Source organism: Theropithecus gelada, chromosome 3, assembly GCF_003255815.1.
Source record: "Theropithecus gelada isolate Dixy chromosome 3, Tgel_1.0, whole genome shotgun sequence".
In the NCBI taxonomy this organism is placed as follows: Eukaryota; Metazoa; Chordata; class Mammalia; order Primates; family Cercopithecidae; genus Theropithecus; species Theropithecus gelada.
In genome coordinates, this window is record NC_037670.1 from 146,925,944 (window position 1) to 146,946,277 (window position 20,334).

A 20,334-nucleotide genomic window follows, 5' to 3' on the forward strand; every position below is an offset into this window, starting at 1 on the left:
AGCCATGAGTACAGTATCTCTCCCTCTATTTAGGTTTTCTTTAATTTTTCTCAGCAACACTTTATACTATTCAGTGTACAGGTTTTACACATCTTTCATCAGGTTGATCCCAAAGTATTTCATATTTTTTGTTGCTATTTTAAATGATATTAATTTCAATTTGATTGTTGCCAGTATGTAGAAATAAATTAATATTTATATATTTATCACAGGGTGTGGTGGCTTATGCCTGTAATCCCAGTATTTTGGGAGGCCCAGGCAGGAAGATCTCTTGAGCCCAAGAATTTAAGAGTAGACTTGGGCAACATAGGGAGATCCTATCTCTGTAAAAGAAAATATAATCTGTGCATGGTGGCACATGCCTCTGGTCCCAGCTACTTGGGATGCTGAGGTGGGAGGACAGCTTGAGCCTGGGAGGTTGAGGCTGCAGTGAGCAGTGATCACACCACTGTCCATCCCTGAGAGGGTAACAGAGTAAGACCCTGTCTCAAAAAAAAAATTATCTAGGATTCTCCAACTTAAATATTATAGTAGAATTTTTTAGATTCCATAAGATTTTCTACTCAGATAATCATGTTACCTGCAAATAAAGATAGTTTTGCTTCTTTCCAATTTGGATGACTTTAAAAAATCCATTTTTTTTCAGAATCCATGCACTGGATAGACCATTTGGTACAATTTTGAACAGAAGAAGTGACAGCAGACATCCTTGCCTTGTTTTTGATTTTAGGCAGAAAACATTCAGTCTTTTACCATTAAGTATGTTAGCCGTAGGTTTACCATACATGCCCTTAACTGGTTGTATATAATGTATATTAATAATAGTCCTTCTAATACCTTTATTTACTAATTCTATATTTTGTGTCTTCTCAGTTTTGCTTGGTTGGCTTTTTAATCCTCTTCATTGATCATATTTTACTATTTTTCTATATACTTAAAAATTTTTGACTAGATGCTGGACATAGTGAGTTTTATCTTGTTGATGTCTAGATATTTTTGTATTCCTTTAAATATGCTTGATCTCTGTATTCAAGAATGCACTTAAATTACCTGGAAACAGTTTGACTCATTTGAATGTTGATTTTAATCCCCATTAGGTGATATCAGAGTTGTGTTTATTTTAGGGCTAATTTTTTTCCCATGGCCGAAGCAAAACCTAATGAGTACTCTATAGTACTCTACAGATGCCCATGAGTTGGTTTTCCACTCTGGGTAATGAAAACTAGAACTACCCCTGATCTTGTGTGTTAGCATTGGAGATTTCCCCCCATAATCCTTTCCTGTGGTTCTTTGTCAGACCTTGGATAGTTTGCTCACATATATGGAATGATCAATACTTAACCGGAGACTCCAGGGAATCATTTGCAAATACCTGTAGCTCTCTCCTCTCTCTCCTTTAGAACTCTGGCCTGAAATCTCTGGCTACCTTGGCCTCCCTGGAATTCCAGCTCTGCCTCTTCAAGTCAGAGAGTCCACTAGGCTCTACTTAGGTTCCTCCTTTCTGGATCATTGCCTGGAAATGCTCTTCTGGCAGTAAGCAGGTACAACTAAAGGGCTTACTTCATTTCTTTTCCATTTCTGAGGAATCACTTTCATTGCTTTATGTTTAATGTCTTGAAAATATTTTTTCCCATTTTTGGGGCCTTTTAAAATTGTTTCGGGTGAGACGGTAAATATAATCCCCTACTGCTCCATCTTGGACATAAGTAGCTCTTTTTTTTTTTTTTTGACCACATTCCCCCATTATAAACAAAATTTCCGTCCCTTCCTTACTTCTAATATAGTTACATCATTTTTCAGGGGTTAGATCTAAATTCAGTATCTACATTACATTAGTTATGAGAATGTCCTAGACAACTGAGACACAGTATTTTCTATGATTACTTTCTGTGCTTTGCTCAATAGTTTGTTCATAATTCATACTTCTATTTATTTTTGATGTTCTCTCTTTATATACTTAATCGAATACAATTCCAAATTCTAGTAAAACTAGTACACAATCTAATTAATACAAATCCAAGCTCTATTCCAAGTGGGTAAATGTCTCAATATGTCAAAATACGTTTTATCAATTTAATCTACGTTGAAGCCTTTTCTGACATGCTCCAGTCAGCATTGATTGCTCTCTAAAATCAACTGGCACTTTGAGGGTCTCAGTTAACCATCACTCTAGTGATTCCTTTCTCTCTCCCATGCTGATTTCTTGTTTCAGGGATTTTTTTTTTTTTTTTTTTTTTGAGACACAGTGTCACTCCATCACCCAGGCTGGAGTGCAGTCACGTGATCTCGGCTCACTGCAGCCTCTGCCTCCTAGGTTCAAGTAATTCTCATGCCTCAGCCTCCCAAGTAACTGGGAATATAGGCGCTCACCACCATGACCAGCTAATTTTGTATTTTTAGCAGAAACAGGGTTTTACCATGTTGGCCAGGCTGGTCTCAAACTCCTGACCTCAAATAAGCCACCCACCTCAGCCTCCCAAAATGTTGGGATTACAGGTGTGAGCCACCACACCCAGCCAGTTTCAGGGATTTTAGATCCTCTTTGTTTCCCCCTGGTTTTGGTAAATTCTACAATTCACCAAAGGGAATATAAAAGGAACATTTCTTTTTAGTGCATGTCTACAAATATCATTATTCTACCATCACTGTTAATAGAAACTATTGCTGGTACAGAATTCTAGGTTGGAAATGATAGTTTCTCAGAATTATGAAGTTACTGTTTTCCAGATACCAGTACTGCTCCTCACATCAAAATGAAAGTTGAAGAAAAGGATCTTTTAAAGTTTCGTTCACTGTCTAACACATAGTAGGAGCTCAATAAATATTTGTAGAATAAATCAATGTTGAGAAGTCATTCTAACTCATTGTATAAAATCTGGTTTCTCTTTCTGGAAGATTTTAGGGTTTTTTTAATCGTTAAGTTTCTGAAAATTCATGAAATGTACTTATAAAACCATCAGTTCTCCTGAGACTCGCTTATTATCATGAGAACAGCATGGGGGAAACCTCCCCCACGATCCAATCACCTCCACCTGGTCCCGCCCTTGACACTTGGGGATTATTACAATTCAAGGTGAGATTTGGGTGGGGACACAGAACCAAACCATATCAGGATTGTAAAGTACATATTTAGAGAAATTATCCAAAGATGATGTGCGTATAAGAGAAATAGAGAAACAAAACTTTAAGAGAGGACAGGAAACTAAAATGATACTAATACAAAATGAATACAATGAATGACGTGCACAGCGCTGTCCATTATTATGTAGCTGTAGTTTTTGGATGGTAGTGTGGGGGATTGAAGTCCCCTGGTGAGTGGCTCTGATTACTCTAACTCGATATAGCAATTCCATGTCAATGTCAGTGACTGATTGAGGCATCCAGTGCACAGAATTTCTCTGGCTGCTGGTTTTGATTCAAAACCAGGCTCATGAGATATAAAAAAATAGTTTCCTAGATCTTCTAAGGAAACTTTTTATGATCTTAAGAGAAAACTACAGAAAAATACAGCTTCTATGACTTCCTTTGGGCACTGGCATGTATGAATGTGAGGCCAAGAAATTCTGCAGGCTTAATGGCTAAGGTGTGAGATAAAGAAAAAAAAAATAAAAAAATTATGTTTTCTTACTACCAGTCTGGGGATGAAGCTATCCCATGAAAGAGAACAGCACTGTGAGAATCACAAAGAAAGAGAGCTGTGGCTACTGAATAAAGCTTGTCTTAAAGCTTGCCTGCTTGAGACCTGCAGGCAAGTGAGCATACAAATTTATTTATTGTTTAAAACAGTTTGAGGTAGAATTTCTATTGCTTGCAGTTGAAATCATTGATATAATAATGGGGACTTATTTAGTTACTAATATAGATATCTAAATGAATGATGGCTGGGTCTCAACAGTAGCAAAAAAGAGGGAAATTACACTGATTTTCATTGAAAGATATATAAAATACATTTAAAGGATTCTATACAACCTAAGAGACAACACTTTGTTTGTTTTTGGTTGTTTTGTTTTTGTTTTTTTTGAGACAGAGTCTTGTCACCCAAGCTGGAGTGCAGTGGTGTAATCAGAGCTCACTGTAGCACTCACCTCCCAGGCTCAAGTGATCCTCCCACATCACCCTCTGGAATAACTGGGACCACAGGCACACACCACCACACCCAGGTAATTTTTTTGTTTTTCTTTTTTGTGGAGATGGGGTCTCGCTACATTGCCTAGGCTGGTCTTGGACTCCTGGGCTCAAGCAACCTTCCCTCCTAAAGTGCTGGGATTATAGGTGTGAGCCACTGCACCTGGCTAACGCAACGCTTTCAAAAACAGCAAATGCAGAAACACATCTCTACAAATGCAAAAGAATTTTTTATGTCTTCCTTTTGTTTATAAACTCAAAAATCATTTCAGGCAGAGAATTCAATCTTAACTCTGTAAGTTGAATTGAGCTATGTTATCTACAACAGTGTTTCGTAATGTAAATTTACTGGCCTTTTGAGCAGAATAATTCTCCAGTGTGGGACTGTCTCATGTACTGCACTTTTAAACCAGCACTAAATGACTGTCCCTACCCCTGGTTATCGTGACAATGAAAATCGTACCTCATTCACTTACCCTAAGGTAGTGCTGCCAGCCCCAGTTGAAAAATCACTAATGTAGGGGAACAGATTCATAGTATATACTATAAGATTTTCTCCTTTCAATATCATTTAAAAAAATCACAGAGTCTAAGACCTTTATATTATCAGAAAACATAACAAAAAGGAATAATAATGAGGCAATAAGGTATCAGGAAGAATAAGATAAGGAAACAGAGTCTCAGCATAGTCACACAGCATTCATATGGTTAAATAAAATATTTTTGCGAGCATATTCACTAAGTTTATTTTTTAAATAAGTGCACATGAAATGGTTCCAAATCACATGCATGCAACATGGCAGACAGGTTAGAAGACACAATACTTTATGTGATGACATTTTATAGGCCTAATAAGAGAGAGAAAGAAAATATATTGGCATATTTCTGTTTTTAATCATTAAGGTCTGTTGAATTAACTATAACCAGGAGAAAAGAAATATTATCAAGGTATTTATCTTTTACTCTGTAAATGTTTGAAATGTTTCTTAGTATTGGTGGCTTTTTTTTTTTTTTTTTTTTGAGACAAGGTCTCAATGCTCTCGTCCAGGCTGGAGTGCAGTGGTGTGATCACAGCTCACTGCAGCCTCAGCCTCCCCAGAATCAGGTGATCCTCCCACCTCTGCCTCCTGAGCAGCTGAGACTATAGTCATGCACCACTATGTCTGGCTGGTTAAGTTTTGTGTTTTTTATAGAGATGGGGTTTCACCATTTTGCCCTGTCTGGTCTTGAACTCCTGGTCTCAAGTGATCCACCCCACAAGGCCTCCCAAAGTGTTGGGATTACAGGCATGAGCCTCTGATACAGGCTGATACAGCCTCTGATACAGGCTGATAGCTAAGTTTTTGAGCAAGGAATGGTGCTAGGTGCTGTGACCTGTGTTCTCACAGAATGTAAATAAAAAGATAACTAATGACTTTAAAGCTATGTGGGTTATAAGTGACAAGAAAATAGTACGGACAATAAATGCTCAAAGACTTCGGAATACTCTTTGCTGGAATAATTGAGAAAGGCTCCACTGTGGAGGTGAGACTTGAGGGCTCCTTATCTGGTAACACAGAGAGCAGGAGAAACAGTCACCAGAGCTGGGGGAAGAGACTATGCAAGAATGAGAAATGCAAAAGGCAAGTAAGAGGTGCAATGGATATTGGAGGGGGAATGGCTAACCTAAATAAGTACAGGAGACTGAATGATACGCTGAGAAGCAGACTACAGACTGAAGAGTGTGGATCTTCCCCTGCAGGCAATGGAAGGCTACTGATGATCTTGAGCACTAGCAGAATGATACAAAAAACAATTTGTGGGGGAAGTAAGGGTTGAGTGAAGTATGAAAAGAAATATTTATATTAATGAATAAAATATATATACCTGAAATGGCTTATCTGATTTTCTAAAAGGGAAGAGAGTCTCTCTTTTATCTCCTCAAATCTTTCTTTTTCTTCCACTGAAACAGTCCCAATTCCATCAGGTCTGAAAAAAAAAATCAGAATCAATAATTTATATTGATTGAGCATTTACTTTTATATGTTTAATACCTTTATATATATATATATATATATATATTAAAATCCAAGGAAAAGTTCACTGTATACATGCTAATTGTGTTTACAGTGGAAACTTACTGGATATATTTGCAGCCATTTGCTTTATATTTTGACCCAGAATGAATGGAATGGAATTATTCTCTTTTAGACAGTCTTCAAGGTAAAAGATTACAATAAATATTTTCCAGATCTACCAAAACAATGACTAGTCCTTGAAAACGGCAGTGAAAAGTGTTTTATAGTAGTACCAAACATTTGACCAACCAAGTGAAATCCTCTGAATGAAGATATTATTAAAAAATAATGAAGGTAAGGTAAAATGTCTTAACTGCTTCTCTTCTAAATAATAATTCTGCTAACACAGAACTGGAGATTTAATTGTTGTAGGAAACATAAAAATTCTGGATACATGTAGAAGTTCACTGCCCTTTTTGTTTGCTTAAATATATAGGCATATGAATAAAAATAAATATTAGAATTAAAATATACAGGGAAGAAAGAAAGCTATGTTTCTTTTCAAGATTTTTGTGTTTAAATATTCCTGTGAAAGCAACGTGAGTTCCATCAAAATTTTACAAAGCAGCTATGAAGACTGAAAAAAAATCTTATTTTACTAAGATTAGGATTAAAAATGTAAAATATATCAAATAACAGAAATTTATAATTTATTCTGTATCAATTTAGGTATCCGGTTGTACAGCAATCATCTAAAATCTTAAACATAGAAATCTTAACTGTCTTGTTAATGCAGAGGAAAAAAAGTATGAATCTCATATTCACTTCAAAACCTGTTTATATATTTTAACAACAAAATAAGCCTTTTGCACTTGATAATTAACACCAATCATTTCCTACCTTATTAGTTTGTTTATTTATTTGTTTATTTATTTATTGAGACAGAGTTTTGCTCTTGTTGCCCAGGCTGCAGTGCAACGGCACGATCTTGGCTCACTGTAACCTCCGCCTCCTGGGTTCAAGCAATTCTCCTGCCTCAGCCTCCCTAGTAGCTGGGATTACAGGCACCTGCCATCATGCTTGGCTAATTTTTGTATTTTTAGTAGAGACGGGGTTTCACACTGTTGGTCAGGCTGGTCTCGAACTCCTGACCTAAAGTGATATGCCCACCTTGGCCTCCCAAAGTGCTGGGATTACAGGTGTGAGCCACCGTGCCCAGCTTAGCTTATTTCTCTAAAGATTATATTTTAATTCCCAAAGACTTGTGCATTTATCATTCCAATGTACTAACTGTAATGGTTACATATAAAATAGGTAGAAACAGGAATTATTGAAAACAAAGAAAAATGAATGCTTAAAATAACTTTCCTAACAAGATTTTTATTTGTTCCTTTATATATATACATATAATCATATGTATGTGCGTGTATACATATGTTTGATGCTTGTTAACTAGTCAATGAGGACGAAAGCAATTAATTTTAAACTTATACCTCAATTATACTGACATAATGACCTTTCAGTCAAATCAAAGTATCATTTAAGTACGAGAATATTTTTCCAATATAGAGTACATAATTTTTACTTCAGAGACTCACATGCTGCTGGAATTTACACTTTGAAAACATTTCTTACAATATTTTATTCCTAAATAGGGAAACATTAATTTCATATGCAGAATAATAAATCAATCACATTTATTCCATCTGAATTCATTTTGAATGTTAACTATGGAAAAATTAATGGCCAAATATTAGTCTTTCAAGTATTTTTAGGAAGGAGAAAAAGTCTAATGCATAAATTACAAAGCAGTGAACTATGAGTGAATCCTAATGTTTTACATTTATTTAATAATGGATTTTTCACATATTACTTTAGAATCAATTCCTGTTGAGCAAATGTTAATACAAAATACAAACTTTAACCTATGAATGATTATGCATTGATAATGATCACAAAAGTTCAACTGGGAAATTCTGTTTAAATCATTAATTGGGAATTTGGGTATTCAGACAAAAACTATACCTAAATTACATTATTATGTAGACAACAATAAAAACTCATACCATAATGTTACAGGTGATTATTTCACTGAATATGCCTATGCAAATTGATAAAAAGAGCAAATAACTTATCTTTATTATTCTGCTGATTTGACATAATCTTTTGGCTTAGCTACCTGACAGGCACTACATAGTTAAATATGAGTAAACGTTTCTATTTGGTTCAACTGTCAAATGAGATAGTCATCCACGGTGATAGTGTAAGTTGTCCCATCATATTAGACTTCACTGTGGCACACTGCCTGCTTGACAGAATGGAGCCAGGGGGTCAGGTGATGACAAGTGAGAAAGGTAAGTCAGGGGAAGCTTACTTGTGTCAACCTTCACTAAGAAAAGAATGTTATATAGAGTGAAGGACCACCATTTTACTGAGTTTGTCACTAAATTAGGTACAAATCTGACAGGTTAAATTCCACGTTTAGCAATTTGGACTTGCCTTTGTTTACACATCCTTATTTTAGTATATATACAAGATTAAGTACTGAATATTAGGAATATGAAGCAGCCTTCTATATCTAAATTATGGGTAATAAATGGTAACTTTGCAGTAGTCAACTCTAAAGGTAACATTTCCTCCTACAATAATTCTTCCTGACAAATGCAAATACTTTCCATATCATCAACATCTTGTCATTGTAATTATTAAAACAAACATAATGATGAGCACTTATAGAATTTTAAATGCATGTCTGGTAATTTGTACTGGCTATTTTATGTGTAGAATAACACATAAAGCCCACAGCAATCCTGTCTCCTTTCCAAAAGAGAAGGCTGCTGAGGCTCAGGGAGGTTAGGTTAATTCTCCAAGGTCACACCGCTGACAAACGCAGGAGCCTGGACTTGAACCTAGGTCTCTTGCCCTCCGAGGACAATGCTCTTGCTCTTATCCTTCCTCTCTTTCTGCTATATTTTGACAGAAAATAATAAGGAGCAATAGAAAACCAATTAAACCATGAAAATTACATTTGAAAAGCAATAATGGACTATTTTGAATATCCTTACATTAGACATTTTCTATCTGACTTGTCTAAGGTGGAGACTTTAAAAACCAATGACATTGAAAATATAACGCTTACCATTGAATCAGCAAGTTAGTTAAAGAAGACCCTAAGAAAGGAAGTCCTAAACCTTGCTCTTTCATACATTCTAAAGTATGTTTTTACAAAAGCCTTGAGAGAAATTTAAACCAGTTAAATTTTATGAATGTTTGTTTAGTAGACTAAGAGTATTCGAGATTTAAAAATTATCGTTCATATAAGCTCAGTTTATAAAATCATTCCTGCCAGCTCTACCTTCAAAACACACCCAGAACCTGACCTTCCTTCACCATATCCACCACTGATCCACTGACCCCAGCCACCATCAGCTTATCCCTGAGTATGTAGGCAGCCTCTTGGTCTTTCTCCTCCAGCGCTTTCTTTGTCAGAGAACTGGCCACACACTACTCTGAGCCTCTTCAAGCATGAGTCATTTTTACAGTACTCCTTGACTCAAATGTTGTAATGGTAGCACACAAGGTAAAAGTCAAAGCCTTTATAATGGTCTATTAGCCCCGCTTCCCACAATCTGACCTTATCTACCCCCTTACTTGCCCTGTTCCCCTCCACTCAAGCCATGCTGGCCTCCTAGTTAGTCTTTAAACACAGGAAGCAAGCTCCAGCCTCAAGGCCTTTGCAAGTGCTGCTGCTTCTGCCTGAGAGCGCTTTCTCTACGTGTACACAAAATTATATATGCACACATGCACACCTGGCTTGCTTGCTCACTTTCTTCTGGTATCTACTTACATGACTCGCGATTAGTGAGGTTATCTCCAACCATCCTATATGAAGGTGTGTTTCCCATTCCCATAGACCTTTTTCTCAATATGTTTTATTGATGGCCACTGTACATATGGCTGACACCTAACATGATACATTTATCTATTTGGTTACTGTCTGCTTCCTTTGTGATGTATCTCTAGTGCCAGAATACCAGCTGGCATATTGTTGATATTTAACACATACATGCTGAGGAAATGAATAAGTGATATATGCAATATAAAAAATTACTTAACATGATAAGAATTCATGAATTAGTAATATGACAAATTATTATTACTACTTATTAGAACAGGGTATAAATTATTGGAACATTTTTATTTTATTTTTTATTTTTGAGATGGAGTTTCCCTCTGTCACCCAGGCTGGAGTGCAGTGGTGCAATTTCAGCTCACTGCAACCTCTGCCTCACAGGTTCAAGCGATTCTCCTGCCTCAGCCTCCCAAGTAGTTGGGATTACAGGTGCGCGCCACCACGCCTGGCTAATTTTGTATATTTTTAGCAGAGATGAGGTTTCAAGTTGGCCAGGCTGGTCTCGAACTCCTGGCCTCAGGGGATCCACCCCCCCTCAGCCTCCCAAAGTGCTGGGATTTCAGGGGAGAGCCACCATGCTCAGCTTGTAACATTTTTATTATGTGATAGTTGCTAAAATAGAACATTTCGTGAAAAGCAAACAGAAGTGGGAACTGTAGTTAAGTGCACTGGGTAAAAAGATCTCTAATTAAAGTTAGTATGTATTAACACTTAGCAGAAAATCTTCGGTGTTTAATTCTACTTTAATTAATAGTAAAATAATTTACTTTAAATCTTAAGAATAGAATTTTTCTCCTTAGATATAAGTAAACATAATCATGCCGCTTTGACATCGATAGTCTGTTAAAATGTGGTTATTTAAAATTGTAACATAAAAGACAAATTTTCTCATTCGAATGTTAAGTGGGACTTAAGTCTATGATGATAATTAAATATTAAAGTGGTTCTGATGAGAAGAAAGGGTAGTCTTATGTATGAAGATTTACTATTCTCATTTTTTTCTGGGGCCTGTAGTTATTGAAGTTACATGATTTCAATAAAAATAGGGTGCTCTGTGAAAAAGGCTTAAGATATGAACAAATTATAAAACACAGATGAAAATAGATACACTTCTTTTAATTACAGATAAAGTCAAACAAGTTATGACATAAAACTTCTATCTGGTCTTAAACAATAAGCAACTGAACACCAAATGCAGTTGTGTGCTAATTTACCTCAAAGATTCTTAAAAAACAGAATTTGTACAACAGAACCTTCTGCCACTGAGGCCTGATCTTAACATATTCCTGTGGGTCACATTCTGTTTTCAGAGAAGCCATCACACACACGTACATCCTCCTGCAAGCTGCATACAAATGTGTGTACAAAAACACAGACAATACTTTTTGAAAGGTAGATTCATCTAAAAAATAGTTGATAAGGCCTCTACATACATACTTACTTAAATTTCTCCATGAACTCAGCAATTTTGTAACTTGCTTAGTTCATCAATCTGGCAGATTACTGCATTCTAAAACAAATGCAAAAACTCTTTTATATGTATTGAACATCCTGATTATCAATTCCTCCTGTAACAAGTGTGACATGAGCTCCAAATTGAAAAAGATATTTTTAAAGAAAAAGTCAGGAATGAGAGGAGTAAACAGCATTACTCATCCTAATCCATTTTCTATTATTTCTGATGGTTTCTGAGGTAAAACAAATTAAAAATTTAGTTTCTATAAAGGTAAAGAACAACTACACTATAGGGTAAGAAATATCTAAGAAAAAGAGTACAAAACTGGGCAGCAGAATCAGGCATTTGAGCAGAAGAGAAAATATCAATGAGGAAATCTGCTTAAATATTCAGATCTGTGCAAACTTACTGCTTTACTTCCCTTGTTTGAACAGTTTGTATTCACACATTTTATAGTTCCCTTTTCCAATATAATAAAAAATTTCAGAGACTTGTAACACCAATAAAAACTAATTTTGACATGTTTAATATCCATTCCTTTGGAGTAAATTTGAGTAAAGATGAATTAATGGCTTTCAACATTTTCCAAAACACATTGTAAGGAACAATGACCTTCAGGGATGCCCAAATATTTTGTAAACAATGCAAATTACACAACCCTTTTAGAGGTTCACAGGACAATCACAGCATATGAAGGGGTCTGAGAAGCCTGATAGTAAAGAAATCTGTTTAACTTTGTTTAAATAGCACTTCCAAAATTATGTAGTCATATCTGCCCACATTCCTACTTAAAATTCATTATTTAGTGCTGATGAGCATCCATTCTATTACTTAATGAAAACTATACCATCTTCTAGAGTTACTTTGTTCAATCACTTTTATCACCTGGACAGCTTCTAGATATGTGAGGGATAAATGTATTTATAATCCCCAGGCTTTATAATCTCTAGGACTCTGCATATTGCCCGGTATACAGTGCTTAGCAAGCTTGTGGGTTGAATAAAGACACCAGGGTTAACACTGTATAGCGAAGTATAGTTAAATTAATGAGACATTAAATTAAATTAATTTGGTTAAATTTATTTTAAATGTTCCCCCACCCCATCTCCAACTCATCAGGTAAGTTTGTCCTGGAAATCTGGTGGTTTGTTGTAAAAGATTATTTCACAAGCAATGCGTGGGCAAATGACAAAGTTCGTGGTGCTTTTGAGTTTCTTACAGGCTTCTTTTCACCTGCCTCTGCTATGAGGAATGCATGACATCTTAGCTTCCTCTAGGGAAAGTGAGAAGGGGAGAGACACCTAGAGGGTGGTATTTCTGAATTGTCAATTCTGCCTGCAGCACAGCAGGTAAAAGTCACTTTGCACTTCGTGTATTTCCCACCAATATCCATTTGTGAACAGAATGGAGAGGAGAGGATGTCACAGCACGAGAATAAGAAATGACGAAAGATGATGAGGAAGAAAACAACAATCCCTTCTTTTTTGTTTCCTAACCTATACTACCTCCTATTGTTTGAATCAAATGATGCATCATTTGGATGGTCACATATTACACACTCAGTGCCCTTTTACTTCCCCTCTAATTTTAAATATCCAGAAGAAGAAATTGTGTCTTTATATGATCATTGAGATATAAGAAACAGATTTTCTATGAGAAAATATTTTAAAGGATGAGATTCTGAATATGTTCTTATCTTTTTACAAACACTTCCTCCTTCCTTGTCTGGATTTTGCACTGCATTCTAATTTCCTTGGATGTTTATTTACAAAAGGCTAGATACCACTATGGTGAAAGCAATCATCTGACTCTATGAAGATCGAAAATCGTATTACCTCATTTTTGTGTTAGGGTGGTGATGAATAGACCAAGGACCAAAATGTGCTTGATAATTGGCCTCTCCTGGGACCAAACAAACAAATAAGAAAACTTTCTTGGACTATTCTAAACTGAAATAACTGCTATACATAATTCTAGAATTCAAGAGAAAGAAATACCAAGAGCAATTTAAAGTAAAGAGAATTAAGGTTGGTATAGAGGTTCTCTGATATAAATATCACCCTCTGCCCTATACCTAATATTTTTTAAAAACAACATACATTGTAACTAAAGGACTTCATATGTATCATACTGTGAGAAGAGAAATTTGGAAAAATAAAGACCAAAATGAAAATTTCCTATAAATATGCCAACCAGAAATAACTGAAATATTATTTTTTAAATATAATTATAATTTATTTCTCTAAATATAGATGTATTATACATTCTGATTCATAATTTGATTGTTTTAATGAATGGTAAACTTTAAAAATATAATTTAAAAATTCTAATTTATAATGAAATAATTATATTTCAATATATGGATGTGCTATAATTTACTAATCCAATTATCCATTATTTAGAAATGTAGGCATTTTTCTTCCATTTTTTGCTATCATAGATAGTGCTTAAATATTTAATTAATCTTATAATATATATGTTTAAACCATATCCAAATGTTTTCTTAGGATAAATTCCTAAAGGTATATTGCTAGCTTAAATGCTTATTTTCGGGTATTCGATACATACTGCAAAGCTGGTTTTTTAGAAAGCACTTATCAACTTATACTCTGGTCTGCAGTGCATGAAATTATTAATTTCCATGCAACCTTACCAACTGTAGTGTTTATCATTCGTTACAATCATTTCCAATTTTATACACTAAAAGGGGATCTGTTTTACTATATTAATTTCTATGATGGAAAATGATGCTATCTTGCTGGTTATGTAGGGCCTTTATCATGTGCCATAAAAATAATTGCAGTTGATTAATTTAAAAACATTTAATTTTAAACTTACTTAAGAAGGTCCATAATATATCACCTACAAAATTTGTAAACAGATGGTGCAATGTCATTCACTTATTTACTCAATCAATATTTATGGACCACTTGGTCAGGTCATGGGATACAATGTAAGCACAACAGAAATGGTTTCTGCCCCAATAGAGTTTATAGTAGGAAAATGTATACAAAATAAAAATTAGACAGTAAGTATACAATTACATTTAAGAAGGGCAAAAGTATAAAGGTCTGATCTAGTTTGGAATGTCAGAGAAGGATTCAGTTTAGAAATGATATTTAACCTGAAATGTGATGAATGAGCAGCAGTTATTTAGGTGAAACCTGAAGCAGAAGGCAGTTTGAGGAGGGGCCCAGGATGTTCTCCATAAAGATGTCCAAATAATGTTTTAAATGCAAATTTTCATGTGACTTCTGCTTCCAGTATGGTGGACTAACTTGATACTCCCCAAATCCTTATTCACTACGAAACACCTAAGTACTGCATAAGCCACAACAATTATATGTTAAATGTTGTCCAGCTCTTACAATAAAGTAAAATAGTTCTCCCAAGGGTGGGATAACAAAACAAATGAATCTGATGAAAGCAGAGAAGGGGCAAATACTAACAACATGGCTGCCTTGGTGGTAAATATCAATACTGAGAAAGCTTTACAGCTGTGTCCAAGGGAATGGATCACTGGGTCATAGACCTAATTTGGAACTGCGAAGCCTGAGATGCCTGCATAAAAATGGGACCCTTGAATGGGTGATAGTATCAGTGAACAGACAGTGCACTCCCTAACATCATGGAAGAACAAGAACAAGTCCTCTTTAGAGGGAAGCATTCTGAGCCCAGGCCTGATAAGAATTCCCACAGATTAATCTCAAGTATAAATGATTATTACAAAAAAATGCTAGTTGCATTAAAAAAAAAAAAAACAAGTGACCATGGCAAAAATGTCACCAGAAACAATAGAAAATTCAGTTATTTGAAAGCTAATATGAAATAATTATAAAAGATCTAAGGAAACAAAAAATGGAATCAAACCAAGAAAGGAAAAAGATATTCAGAAGTAATCAAGCAGAGTTCAAAAAGAATCAGAATTTCCAGGACTAAAGAATTTGTTAATTGAAATTAAAAAATCAATAAGCGGGTGAAACAGTAGATGTCACAGCTGAAGAGAGAACTGAAGTAAAGGTTGGCAAACTGTGGCCCATCACCTGCTTTTGTCAATATAATTTTGTTGGGACAAGCCACACTCATTCATTTATATATTGTCCATGACTGCTTCTGCACAGCAATGGCAGAGTTGTATAGTTATAACAGAGACTATATGGTCAAAAATAGTTACAAGATTTTGTATAGGTACAAAGCCCAAAATAGTTGCCATGTTTACTGTAGAGCCCTTCACAATATTCTCCAACTCAACTAGAATACAGAATTAAAAACATTACACAGGATGTAGCTGGAAAAATACATAGATAGAATACATGTTAGAGACATTAAAAGAGATAGAAGATAAACTGCCTAGTACATGGGTAAATGGAGTTTCAAATGAGAAGAAAAAGATTGTAGAAGAGACGATATTTAAAGAGATAATGCTATTCCAGAACTGATGACAAATATAAATCTTTATATTCCAATCAGGGTAAATAAAAAGAAATGCACACTTACATGATATCATGGCAGGTAGATCAGAAATTCATATATGTCCCAATCACAATAAATTAAAATAAATCTGTACAAAGAAACCTTATACTGTACTTATAAAAGAACAAAACAATCTTTTTAAAAAAAATCATCCAGAGGAAAAAGAGGAATCATCCTTAAAAGACTAGCATTTGTACTGCCAAGAGCCTTTTTTGTTGTCGTTTTGTTTTGTTTTTTTAAGATGGAGTCTCGCTCTGTCACCAGGCTGGAGTGTAGTGGTGCCATCTCGGCTCACTGTAACCTCCGCCTCCCAGGATCCAGCGATTCTCCTGCCTCAGCCTCCTGAGTAGCTGGGACTACAGGTGCACAGCACCATGCCTGAATAAGTTTTGTATTTTTTAGTAGAGATGGGGTTTCACCATATTGGCCAGGCTGGTCTTAAACTCCTGACCTGGTGATCCGCCCACCTCGGCCGCCCAAAGTGCTAGGATTACAGGTGTGAGCCACCGCACCCGGCCTGCCAAGAGCCTTCGTAATGACAACAAAGAAAATCAGAAGAAAATGAATATCTTCAAAGTTCTAAGAGAAAATAACTATCAACCTAGCGCTGTATAACTAGCAAAACTTTCTTTGAAAAATTAGGATGAAATAAAAGAAATTCCCGATAACAATTCACAGTGTATCGGAGACCATTTATAGGAAAGTCCAAAGAACATTCTTCAGAAAAAAGGAAAATTGTTTCTAAATCTAAGGAAGTACTGAATACAAAATAATATTTAATTCATAAGTTTTGGGAAAAAAGGATATAACTAAAATACCACACAATTTAAGCATGTAAGCCAGAAAGGGAGTGACTGGAGGGTAATATTCTAAGAACTCTGAACTACCCAGGAGGATAAATTTGCTGATTAGCATAAGACTTTAAAATTTCAGCAACATGCCTGGTAAATCTCAAATGCAATTGTTGGAAAATATTAACTGTTAAGAGAAAAAAAAATAGAATTCAAGAAAATAACTTCAATTAAACAAAAAGTATACCAATAAAAAGGAAACAAAAAGTTTATAGAACATGAGCCAAAAAAGAAAGCCTAAAATAAAATGGTAGAAATTGATTTACTTTTATTAATATGTGATTTACTTTTATCAATTACATGATAAATATAAGTGGAACAAACTAATTAAAAGACAGAAAAAGTCATATTGAAAAACTAAATCAAAATCTAGGTTACTATTTATAACACACTAAAATACGGCCGGGCACGGTGGCTCACGTCTGTAATCCCAGTACTTTGAGAGGCCAAGGCGGGCGAATCTGAGGTCCGGAGTTCGAGACAGCCTGACCAATATGGAGAAACCCCGTCTCTACTAAAAATACAAAATTAGCCGGGTGTGGTGGCACATGCCTGTAATCCCAGCTACTCCAGAGGATGAGGCAGTATAAAGGCTTGAACCTGGGAGGCGGAGGTTGCTGTGAGCCGAGATCGCACCATTGCACTCCAGCCTGGGCAACAAGAGCGAAACTCTGTCTCCAAAAAACAAAACAAAACAAAAAGACAAAAAAAAACAACAACAAAAAAAACAAAAAATCAAAAAACACTAAAATTCAAGAATACAGAAAGGCTAACCATGTGAACAAACATACATCAGACATTCATCAAAAGAAAGCTACATTAATAATCACCTACATATCACGCAAAAATCATTATTAGTTATGATGACCATCACCAAATGATGATAATAATGTCCCTCTACCAGGAATATCTAACAATCTTAAGCTTGAATACAGAACAGCCTTGGACCAGACACAGTGGCTCATACCTGTAATCCCAGCAATTTGGGAGACTAAGGAAGAAGATCACTTGAGCCCAGGAATCTGAGACCAACCTGGGTGACAGAATGAGATCTTGTCCTAACAGAAAGCAACCCCTCAAAAACCAGCTTCAAAATATACAAAGTAAAAATTTACAGAAATAGAAAGCAAAAACCACTACGACAGTTGTAGATCACCACTCAACTTGGTCATAACCCCACAGATCAAACAGGCAACAATTAGCAAGACTTTAGAAGATCTTAACCACACAAATCCTGTTTGCACTGCCTAAAGAATACATATATTTTTTTAATGTGACAGAAAACATTTATAATATTTGACACATATTTGGCCACAAAGGAAATCTCAACACGTTATAAAGAATTGGTATCATACAGATCACATTCTCTGATCACAAAGGAATTAGGTAAGAAATCAGTTCTCAAGAAAATAACCAAAAAAGTTTCATATTCTTAGATTTTTTTTATTTTTTATTTTGAGACAGAGTCTTGCTCTGTTACCCAGGCTGAAGTGTAGTGGCCGTGATCTCGGCTTACCACAAGCTCTGCCTCCTGGGTTCACGCCATTCTCCTGCCTCAGCCTCCCGAGATATTTCAAAACATACTTATAAGTAATTTTGTGTCAAAAAATTATGAAAAGTTAAAATTACTTAGAATGAATTTTAATTAAATAGTACATAGGACATTTCTATATGTAGTAAAAACAGAATTTAGTGGGGGAAGTTACAGCCCTAAACTCTTAGAAAAGAAGAAAAGCTGACAAGTAGTGAGTTACACATCTAGCATAAGAAGTTAGGAAAGATGGCATAACCTAAAGAGGGTGAGAGACAAAGCTGCTTTCCTATTGATCTATGGAAAACAGTGTTTTGACTGGAAACTGAAAGGTTTTGTAGACAAGTACTATAGCCTAGTTGGCGAATTCCAAAACTGCTTTGCATGAAGATCGGGGTTGAACAATTTTGTAAATGGATGGTGGAAGTAAGATTTCTCACTGTTGAAAAGATGAGTTAAAGATAAGGAAGAAAAGCATGCTGAAATGAATGTTGATGTCCTAGATTTCAGTTGGAGATGTCAGTATGAACTCATGGATTATTATACATCGTATATCACCTAGCCCTGTCCAACTGAGAGGGCCTGGAAGCCATGATTTTTTCACATGTCACCTAGATCTTGGTTTCTGAATACCATTCTCTAAAAAAGAAACAAACAAACAAACAACAACAATAACAAAACCAGAGCTCCCTGGAGAACTGATTAATTCTTGGGCTAGAGTAGGGAAAATAAAAGATGAGCTTGCAGCATGTCAGATTACCAGAAACTAAGAAAGTGCTCAAAGACTAAATGAGTGGGGCATATCAAAGGGAGCCAGCATAAAAGAGCTTTCAATGGCTACAGCAGGAATAATCTGAGCAACAAAGTAATTTAGATATATTAGATTGAACCCAAGGTATAAAGCAACTGCACATGAATCTATAAGATATAAACAAATGGTTAAATAAATAAATAAATTGGAAAGAAGAGACATATATTCCTTACAGAAGAATTCTGAATAATGTATGCCCATAGTTCTCCTTCTAGGAGGTGGGGTTTATTTCCTGTCTCCTCTTCAGTGTGTATTGAACTTAGCTATTTTCTTCAAAATAGAGTATGAAAAAAATAAAAATGACATCTTTACAATAGAGAAATGTGACAAATACTACCAAGATGTCATGTGGACATTATGTACTCCCTGATAGAATGTGATGAGAAGGGTATTTCATCTCTTTATAAAAACTCATAATCTCAGGCTAATCATGAAAATGTTAGACAAATCCAAATTGAGAGACATTTGATAAAACACTTGACTAGTACTCCTCAAAACTGTCAAGGTCATGAAAAACAAACAAAAAACCCCTAAGAAACTGTTACAGTCATGACAATTAAGTGCAACTTGGTATCCTGAATTGAATCTTGGAGCAGAAAAAAGGACATTAATTTAAAATATGGTGAAATCTGAATAAGGACTGGTATTCAGTTAATACTAGTGTGCCAATGTTAAGGGAAACGGAAATATGCACTCTCTTAGTAACTTATCTGTAATATAAAATTATTGTAAAATAAAAAGTATACCTAAAAAAGAATAGAGTTCAACAAAGCCAAAAGTTGCTCCTTTGAAAAGATCAATACACTTGATGGATTAAGATAAGAAAAGAGAGAGAAGGTAAAAATGAACAATATTAGACTGAGGAAGGGAAGAATTATAGACCGAGCAAGAGAGAGAAGGTAAAAATGAACAATATTAGACTGAGGAAGGGAAGAATTATAGACCGAGCAAAAAATACAAAGAAAACAACTTGAATAACTTAATATCAATACTTTTAATAACTTTAATGAAATCCACCATTTCCCAGAAAATCATAACTTGCCCAAACTGACTCAAGAATAAATAGAAAACCTGAGAATTTCTGTAGCTACAACATAAACTACAACAGTTAAAAATCTTTCCACAAATAAATCTCCAAGCCCAGATGGTTTAAAACAGGGGTCCCCAACACCCAGGC

At 35.3% G+C, this 20,334-nt stretch overlaps 1 protein-coding gene across 16 annotated transcripts in view; it reads right to left on the bottom strand.

The window, feature by feature from the left end:
• CADPS2 (calcium dependent secretion activator 2) overlaps positions 1-20,334 on the bottom strand; it is a 576,693-nt gene that overhangs the window by 127,549 nt on the left and 428,810 nt on the right. For all 16 annotated transcript variants that reach the window (XM_025379676.1, XM_025379667.1, XM_025379666.1 and 13 more), the window contains one exon: positions 5,992-6,093. In XM_025379676.1, coding sequence (XP_025235461.1) covers positions 5,992-6,093 — 102 coding nt within the window. The remainder of the gene's footprint in view (positions 1-5,991; positions 6,094-20,334) is intronic.